The sequence below is a fragment of the Hypanus sabinus genome, chromosome 16, assembly GCF_030144855.1.
Source record: "Hypanus sabinus isolate sHypSab1 chromosome 16, sHypSab1.hap1, whole genome shotgun sequence".
Taxonomy (NCBI): domain Eukaryota; kingdom Metazoa; phylum Chordata; class Chondrichthyes; order Myliobatiformes; family Dasyatidae; genus Hypanus; species Hypanus sabinus.
This window is the reverse complement of record NC_082721.1, coordinates 61,886,724-61,904,582: the sequence shown is the minus strand read 5'-3', so window position 1 is coordinate 61,904,582 and position 17,859 is coordinate 61,886,724. Positions and strand designations below refer to the sequence as shown.

The 17,859-nt window shown below is 40.9% G+C and overlaps 1 protein-coding gene across 1 annotated transcript; it reads right to left on the bottom strand.

The window, feature by feature from the left end:
• Positions 1–409: 409 nt before the first annotated feature.
• LOC132405906 (Purkinje cell protein 2 homolog) lies at positions 410–7,597 on the bottom strand. Its single transcript, XM_059990884.1, has 4 exons — positions 7,489–7,597; positions 3,304–3,435; positions 1,604–1,747; positions 410–426 (listed from the first exon to the last, which is right to left on the bottom strand). The coding sequence occupies exons 1-4, from the start codon at positions 7,595–7,597 to the stop codon at positions 410–412; spliced, it is 402 nt and encodes a 133-aa protein (XP_059846867.1).
• Between the last annotated feature and the right edge of the window lie 10,262 nt (positions 7,598–17,859).

Genomic DNA, 17,859 nt, shown 5'->3' with positions numbered 1-17,859 from the left:
ATTAATATTTTATGCCTCATTAAATGAAAACACATGTGATGCATTTTATTTCAACAACTGTTAAAAAGTGATGTCAGATATTATTGTATCTGGAAGTGCATTGAGGCAATTCTCAGTGAGATCATGCCGGGAGGTTTAGTGTTACATGAAAGACCAGGCTATAACAACCAACATCCATCATAGTTATCTGGGTCACAAAACCACAACAAAGAGCAGGAAGATTTGTCCCAAATGAAGACATGTTCACAAAGGTTAGCATGTAAAAGAAGCAGAGCAGACTTGATTAGCCAAACGGCCTAAATCTGCTCCTAGGTCTTATGGTCTAAGTGATGGTCCAGTAGTACTGCCTTTGGCTGTTTGCTAACAACACAACTTTTACTCAGGCCCAATGGATCCTGTCCAGAGATGTCTATTCTGGAGAGGTCTCTGAAACAAAAGAGAATTAAAAAATTGGTTCAGAAATCAAATGATATGAATTGGAAGAAAGCATACATAGCTTGGAAAGTAACAACTAAGTGAAATACAGTAGTCAAAAAGTTCTTCAGAGAGTAAGAAATTAGTGTTGAGAGGGTGCTATTGAATGAGGCCACAGAGCAACAATAACAGGCTCTCAGTATGGAGGGAGCTCTGTATTTATTTACTTAGAGATACCTTGCAGAACAGGCCCCCCCCAGCCCAATGAGCCATGGTGCCCACCTACCCAATCACACATCAATTGACAATGACCTATTAACCTACTAACCACTAAGTGAGAGGAAACCGGAGCACCCGGAGGAAACCCACGTAGTCACAGGGAGAATGTACAGTATAATCTCCTTACAGATGGTGCCGGAATTGAACTCTGATGCCCCGAGCTCTCAGCTTCAATTGCTTTGAGGTTGTTTTGCCCTTGAGCAATGGGGACCAAGAGGCCAGGGGTGTCGTCTGCTTTCCACAGTCATTGGAACATCATCCCAGATCTGGGTACCCAGGACACAAATCACAGCATTCGCACATCCCTCATACGTCTCTTTTCAACATGGGAAAATATGATCTGTGACTATTGTGCATCAGAAACATAAAGCCAAAGGAATAAGCATCCGACAGACCTACTCTGCTAGTCACTGAGATCTCGTTCAACACTGTTTTACTGCGCCATCCCCAGATTCCTTGGTTTCTTTAACATTTAAGAATTTACTGATCTTTGTTTTGGTGCAGAACAGTAGCAGAATGGTTAGTGTAATGCTGTACAGTGTCACCTGTGAGATGAGGGTACAGTTCCTGCTGCTGTCTATAGGGGGTTTGTACATTCTCCCTGTGACCACGTGGGTTTCATGGCACATTCCAAAGACATACTGGTTAGGGTTAGTTAAGTTGTGGGAATGTTATTTTGGCACTGGAAGTGGGCTGCCCCCAGCACATCCTCAGACTGTGCTGGTCGTTGATGTAAATGATGCATTTCACTCTATAGTTTGAATTGAAACAATGTTTTACACACACACACACCATAAAGTAACATCACCACAGGTTAATTTTTAACAAAATCAGTTAGTGAAGAGGCTTTCATCAGACGTGAGTAAAAGGGAAACAAGTTGGTGTGGGTGGCAGTGAAAGCTCTTCTTACCTTCGACAGTGGACCGAATGAAACACTCAGAGAGCTGGAGGCCTGGTAAATTGTCACAGGTAACCCGCTGATCGTCCAATCGCTGCCCTTGTTTGTCAGCCAGCATGTCCAGGAGTTCATTAATTGGCCGATCAGAGCTGCTATCTGGTTCACAGAAGGTGAAGATCTCACTTAATCACAGGATGAATGCCAATAATTAATTAATATAATTTCATAAGCACATGAAAAATGGGACAAGGATTAGGTCATTTGACCACTTGAGGCTGTTTTACCACTCAATAATATCATTTAATTCTGTTGTCTTTGGGGAAGAAACTGTTTTTGAGTCTGGTGATCCTACATGGATGCTGGGCAGCCTCTTCGCTGATGAGGTCTCTTGTAGTTTAACTTTGTATGTTTTTTTGTATTTTCATAAAATCACCTATATACATATGATTATTCAGTGAGTTTTCCAGTGGTTACACTTGTATTTTTCTGGAAACTTCTTGATTTCAGTAGCAGGTATCACATGATCTGGCCATCTTATTGGTTAATGGTGATAAATGGAATGTCTGTTATCCCTACTACTTTTTAGTCTCTCTTGTCTTTTCTCTCTCAACATTTCATCTTTGCTCTTGGAACACTTAATAAAATGATTGTAAGCAACAAATTTTATGCCTCATTCTTAACTTCTGAAGAACCTTTGGATCATGGTAACATCAGGATCCAACAAGTCAGTGTTACTTTCTTGAGCCAGCTCTTTAAATTCTTTCTATTTTCAAAAATATGCCAGTCTCTGTCTTGAGTAAACTCAGTGAGTGAACCTCTGCAGCCCTCTTGGGGATTAATTCCAAAGAATCTTCGCCCTCTTGGTGAATGAGTCTATCCTCGTCACAAATATGGGTTGGATGTAGTGGTAGCAGAGCAGTTAACACAATCACTTTACAGCGTTAGCAGTCACCAGTCCCAGTTCAATTCCCGGAGCTACCTGGAAGGAGTTTTATGCTCTCCCCGTGATCATGTGGGTTCCTCTCACATTCCAAAGATGTACGGATTAGTGTCAGTAAAATTGTGGGAACACAATGTTGGTGCCAGAAGCACAGCCCCCAGCACATGCTCAGAATGTCTTGGTCATTGATGCAAATGATGCATTTTACTGGATGTTTCAATGTGCATGTGATAAATAAAACTAACCTTTTAACCTTTATCTTTATAACATTCACTGTTGTATAACAATCAACACTTATACTGATCAACTGCAGTGAAAAGTGGGAGAATTTCTAGAGTACACACCTGGGATCATTATAAACAAGCTTACAAATTAATTGCAAAAGAAAACATTGAAGGAATTTTTTAATACATAAACAAATCCGTATTGAAAGAAAGTGCAACTTCTCCAACACACACACACATAGATACATGCACACATACACACACAGAAGCACATGTGCTATCTGAAACACAGACATGTGCACACACAGAAACACACACACAGCTGCACAATAGACAGGCACACTATACTGCAGAACTGCTGGCTGTTTTGCATTGTGGAGCCAAGCCAGTCTAACTGAGAACGTGTTGCAATCCATTCAGTTACAACTCTTGACATTGGCAAGAGTTTTTTTTCTCTTCACTGGATTCCGAGCAGACCCAGTGCATCACTTCAGACGTCTCCTTGTTGTGGTGTGACATTTGCAGTTATGATATTGCTGTGTACTCACCGCTGGCTGCAATGAGAGTTGATTTGTTGGAGGGCATCTCGCTATTGCTCAGATTGCATCTCTGGTCATCCATGCGGTTTCTCTGAATATGGCTCAGCATGTTGAAGAACCCTTCATTTTCTGCATCATTTCCTTCACTTTCCTGGATGAACAGAACAGAAACAAACAATTCAGCACCCTGATCTGGGAAAGACAGACAGATCAACCTCTCCAATCTGCTCCTACAGCAGGATAAATACCTTTGGTGTCCTCTCTGGACAACAATACTGATCTTCAGCAAAATGTATTTCCACTGAGAATTCTTCAGTATTCCACAGACTACCAAAAGTGGTGGATGCACCCCAGTCCATCACAGGCAAAGTCCTCCCCACCACTGAGCACATCTACAAAGTGCACTGTCACAAGAAAGCAGCATCCATCATCAGGGACCCCCACCATCCAGGCCATGTTCTCTCCTCACCACTACCATCGGGCAGAAGGTACTGGAGTTTTAGGTCCCACAACACCAGGTTCAGGGACGGTTATTACTCTACAACCCATCAGGCACCTGAACAGCCATGGGCAACTTCACTCAGCTCAACTCTGACCTACAGACTTACTTTCAAGACCTCTACAATTTAGTTTTATTTGTATACTTCTTTTTATTATTTGCATGATTTGTCTACTTTTGCACATTGGTTGTTTGTCAGTCTTTATTTATATTTTTATAAATTCTATTTTATTTCTTCATTTTCCTATAAATGCCTGAAAGAAAACAAATCTTCAGGTAGTAAATAGTGGTAATAAATCTACTTTGAACTTGATCTGTAGCTCTGTCTGATGACATAAACACTGGACAAATGATGTCACTTTTCAAAGATTCAAAAGATTTTATCGTCATTCCAACCACACATCAGCTCTGCAGGGCAGAATGAGACAGCGTTTCCCAGGGGCAAGTGCAATCATAACATAACAAATGCACCAATAAGTAGTAAACACAACAATAAATAGTAAAACACAACAGCCACATGTCGGTTAAAAACAAGTTATAAGTGTCCAGTGCGAGTTAAAAGTGTCCATTACAGAGTCAGATAGAGCAGCTATTTAGCAGTCTGCCTGTGGGAGGAAGCTGTTTAGTAGCCTTGTGGTTTTTGTTTTGATGCTCCTGTAACGTTTACCTGATGGCAGAAGAACAAACAGTTTATGGAGAGGGTGTGAGGGGTCTTTAATGATGTACCGTGTCTTCTGAAGGCATCGACTCTGAAAGAGGGTATTTAAGCTTGTTTCCCCAAAGAATCCTACTGATCAGATTTAATATCAGAAAATGCTGAATGTGTTGACTTTACTGGGTCAAGCATCATCTTTGGGTGGAGGGCTTGGGAGAGGAATTGTCGATATTCTAGGTCGAGAACCTGCCTCAGCCCAAAGCTGAAACATTGACAAGTCATTGAGTATATTTAAAGCAGAGGCTGATAGGTTCTTGATTAGTCAGGGCATGAAGGGATATGGGGGGTGGGGAGGCAGGAGATTGGGGCTGAGAGGTAAAATGGATCAGCCAAGATGAAACGGTGGAATATACTTGATGGGCCAAAATGGCTTAATTCTTCTATATCTTATGGTCTTATGGTCTAAAACTGACACTGTCAGAGTCCCTGACAGTGAGTCCATAGGTTGGAATCAATTCAGTGTTGAGGTAAGAGAGGTTATCCACACTGGTTCAGGAGCCTGATGGTTGTAGGGTAATAACTGTTCCTTAACCTGGATATTGCAGAATATTTGTATGTTACAACGAGACATTGATAGAAAGCAGAGCTGGACTGAGAAGGAGTTCAAACCAGAAAAGTGTGAAGTGATTCACTTTGGAAGGCCAAACTTGAAGGCACGAGTCTTAGCACTGTGAGGAACCATGGAAACAGATGTTCATAGATCCCTCAAAATAATCAGAACTGAACACAATATACCAAGTGTAGTCTAACCAGAGTTTTAAAGAGCTGCAACATTAATTCTTAGCTCTTGAACTCAATACCCCGAAAAGTTGATAGGGTGATTAAAAAGGCATATTGTGTGTTGGTGTTCATTGATCCGGGGACTGAGTTCAAGAGCTACAAGTTAATATTGCAGCTCTATAAAACTCTGGTTAGACTACACTTGGTATACTTTGACAGTTTTGATTGCTTCATTTTAGGAAGAATGTAGAAGTGAGTATGGAGGATTTTACCAGGATGCTGCATGTCTAATGAGGGAAGGTTGAGTGGGCTAGGGCTTTACTCTTTGGAGCAGAGGGTGAGAGGTGACTTGACGGAGGTATACAAAATGGTAAGTGGTACAGGTAGAGCTAACAGGGGGTACAGCTTAAGGTGTTGGATGGAAAGCATAGGGGGATATCAGGGGTAGGTTTTTTACACAAAGAGTGGTGGGTGCATGAAATGTGCTGCCAGGGACGGTGGTAGAGGCAGGTAGCTGACAGGCACATACATAATAGAAAAATTAAGGGCTATTTAGGAGGGAAGGGTTAGATTGATCTTGGATTAGGCTAAAAGGTTGGCACAACACCAGTACACTGGGAGCATGATGGAACAGGTCAGGCAGTATCGGTGGAAAGAGAAATGGTTAATGTTTCATGTGTGAGACCTATCTACTTCCAGCAATTTCTGCTTCTGATTTTGGAATTTCAAACTTCTGCCATTTCAATAAAATCATAAAAGTAGGCTGAATGTACTTATTATCTGATTATGATAGATGGTCAAGCTATCCACAAAAGGTCATGCAATACAACTTCTCCCTTGGAGAGCATTGAACTATGCTGAGCGATTACATTTTGTTAAAAGTATTAATCCTGATTAAATTAAGTGCATTATAATTAGGCCACCGTAAAACCTGACATGACCCCACATCTGGTTCACATTTCTACATTTGTCAATTGCTTTGTGAACCCATAAAACACACACACACACACACACATTAATGTCACATTGATGAAAGACATCAACAGGAAGATGGGCTTGTGTGAAAGAGAGGGAGGCTCATATTTATTTAAAATCTTTCACAAGTTAAAATTTTGCAAAGTGTTTTGCTGAAATGTCTCAAAGCCTTGCCTCAAGTTAACTTTACAAAATCACAGTTGATGTGCAGCAGGACTCACAGAGTAGCTGGAGGTAATACTTATTTTTTATTCTTTGTGCTAATTTGTTAATTAAAAAAGTTGAGGAAACCAGGAATGGCCAATTGAGGCTGTAGACCCTGGGCCGCATGGTTGTGTAGCAGTTAGCGTTCACAAAACCCACTGTACAATTGGAGTTTAGTTCCTGCTGCTGTCTGTAAGGAACGTGTATGTTCTACCTGTGACTGTGAGGGGTTCTGTTGGATTCTCTGGTTTCCTCTCACATTCCAAAGATGTACTGGTTAGGGTTAGTATGTCGTGGGCATGCTCTGCAGCTGCCAGAAATGTAGCTGCACTTGCTGGCAGCCCCCAGCACATCCATGGACTGTGTTTGTTGTTGACACAATTCACTATGTTTCCATGTACATGTGACAAATGAAGCTCATTTTTCATCTTGAATAACCAACTGGGGGTTTGAACCTTGGAAATCAGGGGTCTGAATACTTTTGGAGGGGCAAAGATGGAGCACAGACACCTTGGGATTGGGTGAGATGGAAGGCAGAAAGTCCAGAGACAGGTATGTCAGTGACCTTCTGAAAATCAGAGTCCAAGCAGAGGATAAGACAAAGTCAGAATCAGGTTTATTATCACTGACGTACATGGTAAAACTTGTCATTTTGTAGAAGCAGTAGTTCACTACATAAAATATACTAAAATTACAATTAAGAAATATATAGCAATACATATACAAGACAGAATATTATATGTGGTGCAAAAAAATAACAAAAGTAGTGTGTTAATGTTCATGGAGCATTCAGAAATCTGATGACAGAGGGGAAGAAGCTGTTCCTAAAATGTTGTGTGTGTGAGTCTTTAGGCTCCACTACCTCCTCCCTGAGGGTAGCCATGAGAAAAAGGCATGTCCTGGGTAGTGGGGGTCTTTAATGATGGATGCTGTATTTTTGAGGCATTGCCTTTTGAAGATCTGTTCAATGATGGAGAGACTAGTGCTCGTGACACAGCCCGTTGAAGAACAATATCAGGAAGAAGGAAAGGAACAGGACAAGTAGACCATATTGTTGGAAGAATTTGAGAGACTGAAATACTTACATTAGGCTGGCAGTCACCATCTACTGCAGCCGGCAGTAATTCCTCCTTGTCAGATGCAGAACTGCCAAGTGTATTAATATCTTCGGTTGATTCCCTATGGCTCATCTCTGGGAGATGGCTGAAAACTGCTCACTCTTTAAGTATCTTCAAAGGACTAATCGGAGTCTGTGTTCAAAACCCTCACCGGTTTTCCACTCAGTAAACCTCCGTCATTGTCTTTCCAGGAACTTGATCAGCAACAAGGGAACACAAGCCACTCTACCCTGGCTGTTGAATCAGGAACACATGGATATCCGGACAGATCCTTCAAACTGCATTCTTTGATTAGTCTAAGTGTTGCTCACTGTGGGGTTATAAACCCTCCAGTCCCCTTAATTCATTCCACAGCCTATATTCAGACGACAAGCCTAAGAAATCCTTGGTAAACGTCCAATGAGATTAATGAGACATGGAGCTTAATTCTGACGCACTTCTGATAAGCAGCTGATTAATTCTTTCAGATACAGTATGTAATGGACAGTGAGGATACTGAGCACAGATCTATTTCCCATGTTCCAGAAAGAGTATGAAGGCCCTTGGGAATGAGGGGAAAGTACAAATAAACCCTTCTCGGGTTTCCAGCCAGTTACAGATATCGATTATAACAAACGCTGCAGTGAGAAACTCTACCCTTTTTTCAGCAGGGATGATGCACATGTGGGAAAAGCAGATTCACATGAATGGACTAGAACTGGATCAAGGAGTGTGGACAGATGAGGAAAGTGTTTTGGCATGCTGGCCTTCATCAGTCAAGACACTGAGTTCAGACAATGCGAGGTTATTTTACAGTTGTACAAGACACTGGTGAGACCACACATGTAGTAAGGCACTCAATTTTGGTCATTCTGTTACAGAAATAATGTTATTAAGCTGGAAAATGTGCAAAAGATTTGCAAAAATGTTGCCAGGACTCAAGGGAGAGGTTGAGCAGGCTATGTCTTTTTTTCCTTGGAGCCTGAGGGACTGAATGGGGGGTAGGGGTGATCTTGTAGAGGTTTCTAAAACCATGAGCGGAAAAGATAGGATGAATACACAGAGTCTTCATCCTAGGGGTAAAGAATTGAGAAGTAGACAGCACAGGTTTAAGGAGATGGTGGGGAAATTTAGTAACAACATGAGGGGCAGTCTTTTTCTTCTGCACAGAGAGTAAAATGTAGAATAAAATGCCAGAGTATGTGGTTGAAGCAGGTATAAAATAACATCTTTAACACACTTGGAGAGGTACAAGGTTCAGAACAGTGAATTCCAAACTTTTCTGGGTTACTATCTTCTTGGTTCCCAGACTACAGCCCCAGTGCACCCCTCTCTCTTTTTTTGGTCATTATATAAAACCAAAAACAATTTTGATTTGCAAAGCACAGTGAAGCAATCTATTTTGTTGCTTTAAAAAAAGTTAGGCACTGCACTGAAACCACGCTCCGTTAAGTATGATGTTGGAAAGACAATACAGAACAGCTTGATCTTTTGTCACAGTGCATGATTGTGTTCAGAGATTTCTTTCTGAAACCAAAAGTCTTCTTCCTTTTTCAATCTTTTTATTGAGTTTCATATATAAAAAAAAACAATAATGAATAGGTTATAAGTGCAATAGACTTGAAATTACATTAATAATAAGATAACAATATCCTATTAAATGTCAACAAAAAAATAGCACATTAATCAATCAAGCCTATAATAATTATATATGAAAAAAATAAAAATAATCATTGAAAGAAAAAAAAATTTAAAAATACAAGAAAAAATATATATTGAAAGAAAAAAAACACTAAACTAAACTAACATGGGCAATAATAACAGTTTATATGTATATGATAGTGTCAAAAACTCCGGAACTCCATACCTGAACAAGGATAAGTAAAGAGAAGGTCTGGAAGAGGCCAAATTAATTCATATGAAAATGTCGAATGAACGGTCCCCAAGTTTCTTCAAATTTAATTGGAGTCAAAAATAGTGCTTCTAATTTTTTCCAAGCTCAGATAAGAAATAGTTTGAGAGAACCACTGAAACGTGGTAGGAGGATTTACTTCTTTCCAATTTTGTAATATAGACCTTCTGGCCATTAATGTTACAAAAGCAATCATTGAAACCAAAAGTCTTGATATGATTGTTTTGAACCTCTGCTTCAGCTCAAAGTCATTCTATAGCAAGATCAGTTCTTTCTCCATCCTTCCTGTTAATTCCTCATTATAAATGTTCAGGAATAGAGTTATTATCCAATCTCGAATTTGGATTGAGAGAAGAGCCTGAAATCTCCTGACATATCTTTATGCAGCTCATCCAGATGGGCACAATATACCTGAAAACCATCATCTTGTATTCTTTATTTGTCTTCCAACTCAGAGATGCTCAGAAATTTGAAAAAGTCACAATAGCCAATGTTGCACTTAAATAAGACCATAAAACCAGAAGGTATAAGAGCAGAATTAGGCCATTTAGCCATTGAGTCTGTTCCAACATTTTATCCTGGCTGATCCATTTTACCCCAATCTTCTACCTTCTGCCACATCCCTTCATGCCTTGACCAATCAATAATCTATCAACCTCTGTGATGCACCATTCCACAGATTCACCACTCTCTGGCTAAAGAAATTCCTCCTCATTCCTGTTCTAAAAGGACACCCCAGTATTCTGAGGCTGTGTCTTCTGGTCTTAGATTCTCCCATGATGGGAGACGTTCACTCCACATCTACTCTACCTAGGCCTTTCACCTTTCAATAGGTTTCAACAAGGCCACCCCTCATTCTTCTAAATTTTAGTGAATACAGGCCCAGAGCCTGTATTGCCTGTAGTGCCTGTAGTTCTTCTAAATTTTAGTGAATACAGGCCCAGAGCAAACACTCTTCATATGATAAGCCATTCAATTGTGGAATCATTTCCATGAACCTCTTTTGAACCCTCTCCAGTTTCAGAATGTCCTTTCTCAAAACTGCTCACTATAGTCCAAATGAGACCTCTGCATTGCTATATAAAGCCTCAACATTATATCCTTGCTTTTAGATTCTAGTCCTCTTGAAATGAATGCTAACGTTGCATTTGCCTTCCTCACCACAGACTCAACCTGCAAACTAACCTCTAGAGAATTGTGCACAAGGACTTCCAAGTCCCTTTGCACCTCAATTTTTTTTTTGTATTTTCTCTCCATTATGAAAGTAGTCTACACTTTCATGTATTCCATTTGCTGCTTCCTTGCTCTTTCTCCTAATCGGTTAAGTCCTTCTGTAGCCTACTTCCTCAAAACTACCCGTTCCTCCACCTATCTTCATATCATCTGCAAACTTTGCAACAAAGCCAGCAATTCTGTCATCCAAATCTTTGACATATGACATAAAAAGGACTGGTTCCAACACAGACCCCTGTGGAACACTAGTTACCGGCAGCCAACCAGAAAAGGCTCCATTTATTGCCACTCTTTGCCTCTTGCCAATCGACTACTGTTTTGTCCATGCAAGAATCTTTCCTGTAAAGCATGGGCTCATAAGCGGATCAGGTTCATGAGTGGCATCTTGCCAAAGGCCTTCTGAAAATCCAAGTGCGCAACATCAACCGATTCTCCTTTGTCTATCCTGTTTGTTATTTCTTCATGTAATTCCAACAAATTTGGCAGGGAAGATTTTCCCTCAACGAAACCATGCTGACTATGGCCTATTTTATCAAGTGCCTCAATGTACCCCAAAACCACATCCTTAACAATCAACTCCAACATCTTCCCAACCACTGAGGTCAGACTAACCGGCCTATAATTTCCTTTCTTCTGCCTCCCTCCCTCCTTGAAGTGTGGAGTGACATTTGCAGTTTTCCAGTCTTTCAGAAGCATTCTTGCATCTAGTAATTCTTGGAAGGTCATTACTAATGTCTCCACAATCTCTTCAGCCACCTCTTTCAAACCCTGGGGTGTACACTAGCTGGTCCAGGTGACTTATCCATCTTCAGACCATTCCGTTTCCAAAGAACCTTCTCCCTAGTTATGGAAACTTCACACATTTCATGCCTCAACACTTGGAACTTCCACCATACTGCTAGTATCCTCCACTGTGAAGACTGAGGAAAAATACTTATTCATCTGCTACTTCCTTGTTCCCCATTACTCCAGCGTCGTTTTCCAGCAGTCCAACATCCACTCTCACCTCTCTTTTACACTTCATGTATCTGAATAAACTTTTGGCATCCTCTTTAATATTATTGACTAGGTTACTTTTGTATTCCATCTTTACCTTTTTAATGACTTTTTTTAGTTGCCTTCTGTTGGTATTTAAAAACTTCCCAATCCTCTAACTTCACACTAACTTTTGCTCTATTATATACCCTCACTTTGGCTTTTATGTTGGCTTTGACTTCTCTTTTTTGCCATGGTGGTGTCATCTTGCCTTTAGAATACTTCTTCCTCTTTTGGATGTATATACCGTATCCTACGCTTTCCGAATTGCTTCCAGAAATAGCAGCCATTGCTGCTCTGCCATCATCCCTGCCATTATTTTCCAATAATTTGTGGCCAGCTCCTCTCTCATGCCTCTGTAATTCCCTTTACTCCATTGTAATACTGATACATCTGACTTCAATTTCTCCTTCTCAAATTTTAGAGTGAATTTGGTTATATTATGATCCCTTTCCCCAAGTGCTGTTTTACCTTAAGCTCTCAAATCAATTCCAGTAGATTGTACAACACCCAATCCAGAATTGCTGATCCCCTAGTGGGCTCAACCACCTAGATATAACTTGGACAAAATATGAAGATGATTGATTTGGCTTTAGTAAGATTCAAATAAGTTCCTTGCAACTGAATATTGATTTAATTAAATTTTGCAAATAATTCTGACAAATAAACAATGTAATGCCTATTATTCCTGAGTTGATTACTAAATGAGGTATTTGAGTCTTCAAAGAATGTTATTACAGTTTCGGAAAATGTGTAGCAACATCACAGGCAGTTTCCTTTCGAGAGCCGTCTGACTTCTGTGTGTAACAGCAAGCATTCAAACTGTTCGTCATCTTCAATACAAAGCTCTTGAGATAGTTGAGAATTGAAGGCATGGGACTTGGTTTTGTTTACTGCTGTGATATCAGCATTTAATGATTTGTGCAACCAATCACGTTTTTTGTGACAAGATATTGGCTGTAAATTGCACACTGAAAGGTGTGTATGTTTCATTTATTAGGTACAGCTTTTTTCAAGAAAGTAATAACCCCACAGGTTCCTAAGGTTGTCATAGCCGGGGGTGGTAGTGGGGGTAAGCTCCCATTCCCTATGAAGTGCTCCAAATGGCGTGTGTCTCTAACAGCCTTTGACAAACAAGTCCAACTCTTGGCCTTCACATGTGGCTTAGCTACCAGGCCTGGCAGAACTGTTTCTACTGACAAGAGAAGGGGCAAAGGCAGACCACTGGCACCTCAAAACCAGTTGCTTCATGCAGGTAAGACTCATCAGCCTTTGACAGCAGCCCACCAAGAAGGAAACTCTTGATTTTAAACCTCCGCTGCCTTGCGGCCATACCCACCCATGGGAAAGGCTTCGGGAGTAAACCTTGAGGAAGAAATCCAGAGCCGGGGTCCCTAAGACAGTTTAACATTGTTTACAACTTCACTCTGGCAACCTCTGAGACGACACTGGTGCCAAGCTGTATCGGCGCTTGCCCTTCCCTGGGATTACATCAGTGATGTGGAGAGGGGGTGCCCACTGCATGGGCAACAGCCGGTTCTTCAAGGCTTCCCACCCAGGCTTGCACCCTGGAGAGGACACAGTCCATCAGAGGCACAAACCCATGGTCCCCTGGGATCGGCAGCTGCCTACTAGCCATAGATAGATCCCCATCTGTTGCACAAGCAAGAATGTTGGTGAGTGGAATGCCCTTCTCTTTGAAATAATTAATATACCCAATATACTGACTCTACCTTCACATCAGTTTCTAGCCCCATTGCGAATAATAACTCTTGAAAAATTCTTTCACCTTTTATGAAGGAAACATAACCAAGGAGCAAAGATTTGTTGCCTGGCAAAGTTGACTCAACAAAATGTAGAACAAGTTCTGTTCTCCCAAGCACGTTGCAAAATGTATCTTCCACATTCTCAAACATTTCACTGATTTGTCTTTGAACAGAGTTGTTGCTGAGCTGAATCAGTTTAATTAATTGGTCTGGTGACTTAAGCAAAATGGTGCTCACAGCCCTCCTGTCTGCTGGCAGAATCAATTCTTCTCCACTTGTATGGGGCTTTCCAGATTTAACAATGAGCAATGAAATATTGTATGAAGCTTGCAAAACATCAGTTTCACTGTTCTGTTGTGAAGTACTGGCAAACATTTTAAAATTATTTTCCATTTCTAAAAGGTTTCATAAAATGACTGAAAATATGCCAAGTTCTTATTTGTTTTTGCCAGAGTATATTCTCTTTGAATTTTCAAGGAGCCTGGACAGACTGATTCCCTCATTTAATAAGAACTTTTTCCACACAACAGACACATTGGCTGCTATTGGTTGCTTGGTACTGGTATAAATCCATATTTCAGATACTCCACACTTCTTTTCCATTTGGCTTGCCTCTGCCATTTTCATTATGGATTAACGTCTGTGGCCAATCGCTTATTGTTTAACAACAACCCCAACCCCTGCAATCAATGAAGGGGAAAGTTATGACATCATCATAGCTCTGGCAAGACCTGACTCTCTGCCTGAAGAAATAATAAATGGAAATAATAAATGAGTTACTCCTGGAAATAACACAATTTCTTCAGCCCAGATTTCTCATGATATGCCAAATACAGAAGTGTCACATTGCTTTTCAACAACTATAATGTGCTTCGAGCAAAGTCTAAGAGAATGGTGCGTTAGCAAGGGATAAGGTGATAACATGATCATTGTAATCTATTATGAGGCACTGAGGATCAAATGTTTATAATAAGCCTGTAATCCTTTAGATGCTCCCTTGTTACCATACACACCCCAATTCCCCCTTTATCTTTATTTCCCCCTTAGAAACCCACTCTGCACCCTGGGGTGGGGGTCAATATAACCTACTGGTTTAGAAGGGCATAGACTAAATCCAGACAAATGGTATTAGCATGGATGAGCATTTTGGTCAGCCGGGGCCTGCTGGGCTGTTGGGCCTAATTCCATGCAGTGTTAATTATGGACTCTAAATTAGAGCTGATTGACAGGCCCAACCTCTGCCTTAACAAAAGGCATGACCTGATAGAGCTTCAACTGAAGAAGTTTGATGGAACATCAGTGGGGAAGGAAAACTCCCAGGCTAGAAAGCAACAGGTCACTAACAAGTCCAGAAATGATTCAGGAGAAATGTCTTCACTTGCAGACTGGCTTAGTGTGGAACTTAGGAGCAGAACAAAGGGTTACAGCAAAGACAAAGAACATCAATGCAGTCAAGGAGATACTGGGTTGGGAATAAAGAAATTCACTCAATTGCCACTTTATTAGTTACACCTGTATACCTGCTCATTAATGCAAATATCTAATTAGCCAATCTAGTGGAAGCAACAATGAATAAAAGAATGTAGACATGGTCAGGAGGTTCAGTTGTTGTTCAGACTGAACTTCAGAATGGGGGAAGAAATGTGATCTAAGTGACTTTGGCCATAGAATGATTGTTGGGGTCAGATAAGGTGTATTGAATATCTCAGAAACTGCTGATCTCTTTGGGATTTTCATGCACAACAGACTCTGTGATGCAAAAAAGAACATCCAGTGAGCAGCAGTTCTGTGGGCAACAAGGCCTTGTTAATGAAAGATGTCACTGGAGAATAGCCAAGCTGACAGGAAACCAACTGTAACTCAAATAGGCATATGCCAGAACAATGGTGTGCAGTAAACGAGAAACATACAGGAATACACTGTAGCCACATCATTAGGTACCTCTTGTACCTAATAAAGTGGCCACTGAGTGCAAGTAGTTAGATATGTAGGAGAACGAGGAGAGACTCATGGAGACCAAACCCCAGTACAAAACATGTTTAGTCCTTCTGAAAGCAAAACTAATACGCAGATGCTGGAAATGGGGAATAAAAATTGATCATGCTGGCAATACTCATCAGGTCAGGCAGGGCCTGAGGAGAGAGAGAATTAAGAATGCAGATTAATGAGCTTTCATTAGTGTTCAAAGATCAAAGTAGAGTTATGATCAAAGTACATATGAGGGGTGATTGATAAGTTCGTGGCCTAAGGTAGGAGATGAGTTATACAGCTCTCATTACATGCACATGCAGTTCAACTCTTTGAGTGATTATGCAGAACGTTTGAAGTTAATAACTCATTAGGGGTGATTGATAAGTTCATGGCCTAAGGTAGGAGGAGATGTTATTAACCAAACTTCTGCGTAATCACTCAACAAGTTGAACTGCATGTGCATGTAACGAGAGCTGTATAACTCATCTCCTTCTACCTTAGGCCATGAACTTATTAATCACCACTGACGTGGACACTTTCTGGAGGTCCAGGATCCGTATGCTCCATGACCACTGGACTAAGTGTGTAAATGTAGGAGGGGACTATGTTGAAAAATAAATGTGTTAGGTTGTCTAAAATTGACTCCTTCTACCTTAGGCCACCCTAAGTCAATCACCCCTTGTATATGTCAGCAAATACTATCCTGACATTTATTTTCTTGCAGGCATTCACCATAGAACAACGAAATACAGTAGAATCGATGAGAAACTACAGAAAGACTGACAAGCAATCAATGTGCAAAATACGAAAAACTGAAAATACAAAATAAAAATAATAAGTAGATAATACTGAGAACACGAGTTGTAGAGTTATAGAACACTACAACACAGAAACAGGCTTTTCAGCCCATATAGTCTGCACCATCAACATTAATCTGCCTTGTCCCATCAACACGTACCCTAATCATAGCCCTCTGATCCATGTACCTACCCACATCCACCACTTCCAGTGACAGCTTTCCACACTGTTACCCACCATCAGAGTGAAGAATTCTCTTCTCATGTTCTCCTTAAACATTCCACTTTTCACCCTTAACCCATGACCTCTAGTTCTAGACTCTCCCAACCTTAGTGGAAAAGGCCTGCTTGCATTTACCCTATCTATATCCCTCAATTTGATATACTTCTATCAAATCTCCCCTCATTCTATGTTCTGGGTAGATGAAGTCCTAACCTATCCGATCTTTCCCGATACCTCAAGTCCTTGAGTCCCAGCAACATCCTTGTAATTTTTCTCGGCATGCTTTCAATCTTGTTGATATATTTACAGTGCGTAGGTGACCAAAGCTGCACAATACTCCAAATTTGTCCTTAACAACATCTTATACACTTTCAACATAACATCCCAACTCCTGTACTGAGTACTTTGATTTTTGAAGACCTACATGCCTGAAGCTTTCTTTATGATCTTCTACCTGTAGTGCTACTTTCAAGGAATTATGGATTTGTATTCCCAGGTCCCTCATTCTATTAACTCCTCAATGCTCTCCCAGCCACCATGTAAGAACTCCCCTGGTTTGCCTTCCCAAAAGTGCAACACCTTACACTTGTCTGCATTAAATTCCATCTGCCATTTTCCCAGCTGGTCCAGATCCTGTTGCAAGCTTTGATAGTGTTCCTCGCTGTCCATTACACCCCCAGTCTGGGTATCATCCACAAATTTGCTGACCCAGTTAAACACATTATCATCCAGATCATTAATATAGATAACAAACTACAAAGATCCAGCACTGATCTCTGCGGCACACCAGTAGTCACAGGCCTCCAGTCAGAGGGTCAACCATCTCAAGTTGAAGTTTAATTTTAATTATCATTCAACCAGACATGAATACAGCCAAACTAAATAGTGTCCTTCCAGGGCCAAGAGCAAAACACAGTATCTTATAGAGCCCAAGCCCCTGCGTGATAGATCCTGTCAGTTGATGGTGCATGATGTTATCAGTAGGAACAAGCAGTTCTCAGCAGTCTGCGGTGAACATATGCACTCATGCAATCCAGCTTGTCTTTCCATCAATTGAACACTAGATGGCAACACCAACAACAGGGGGCCAGCTTCATAGATACTGGACGATACTGCCTCCAGTGTCTCCTCTCTCGAACTGCTACAACAGGCCCAGTCCTAGCTCCCCTGCTGTTAATCTTGCCAATAAGCAAGAGCAATGGACTTGCAGTATTTTACATTACTAATGTCCAACAGGGTCTTGCAATCACAAGAATAATGTCCAACACAATCATGTGCTGTTGGAGAGCACATCACCATTGCAAACTGACTAGCAGGCAGTAACATGGTCATGGTCTGGCCCAAGTCCACTCCTCCAGCGGCACAACCAACGAGCAACTCACTGATGGGTAGACCTGCAGTACTTGAAGTTCTCAATG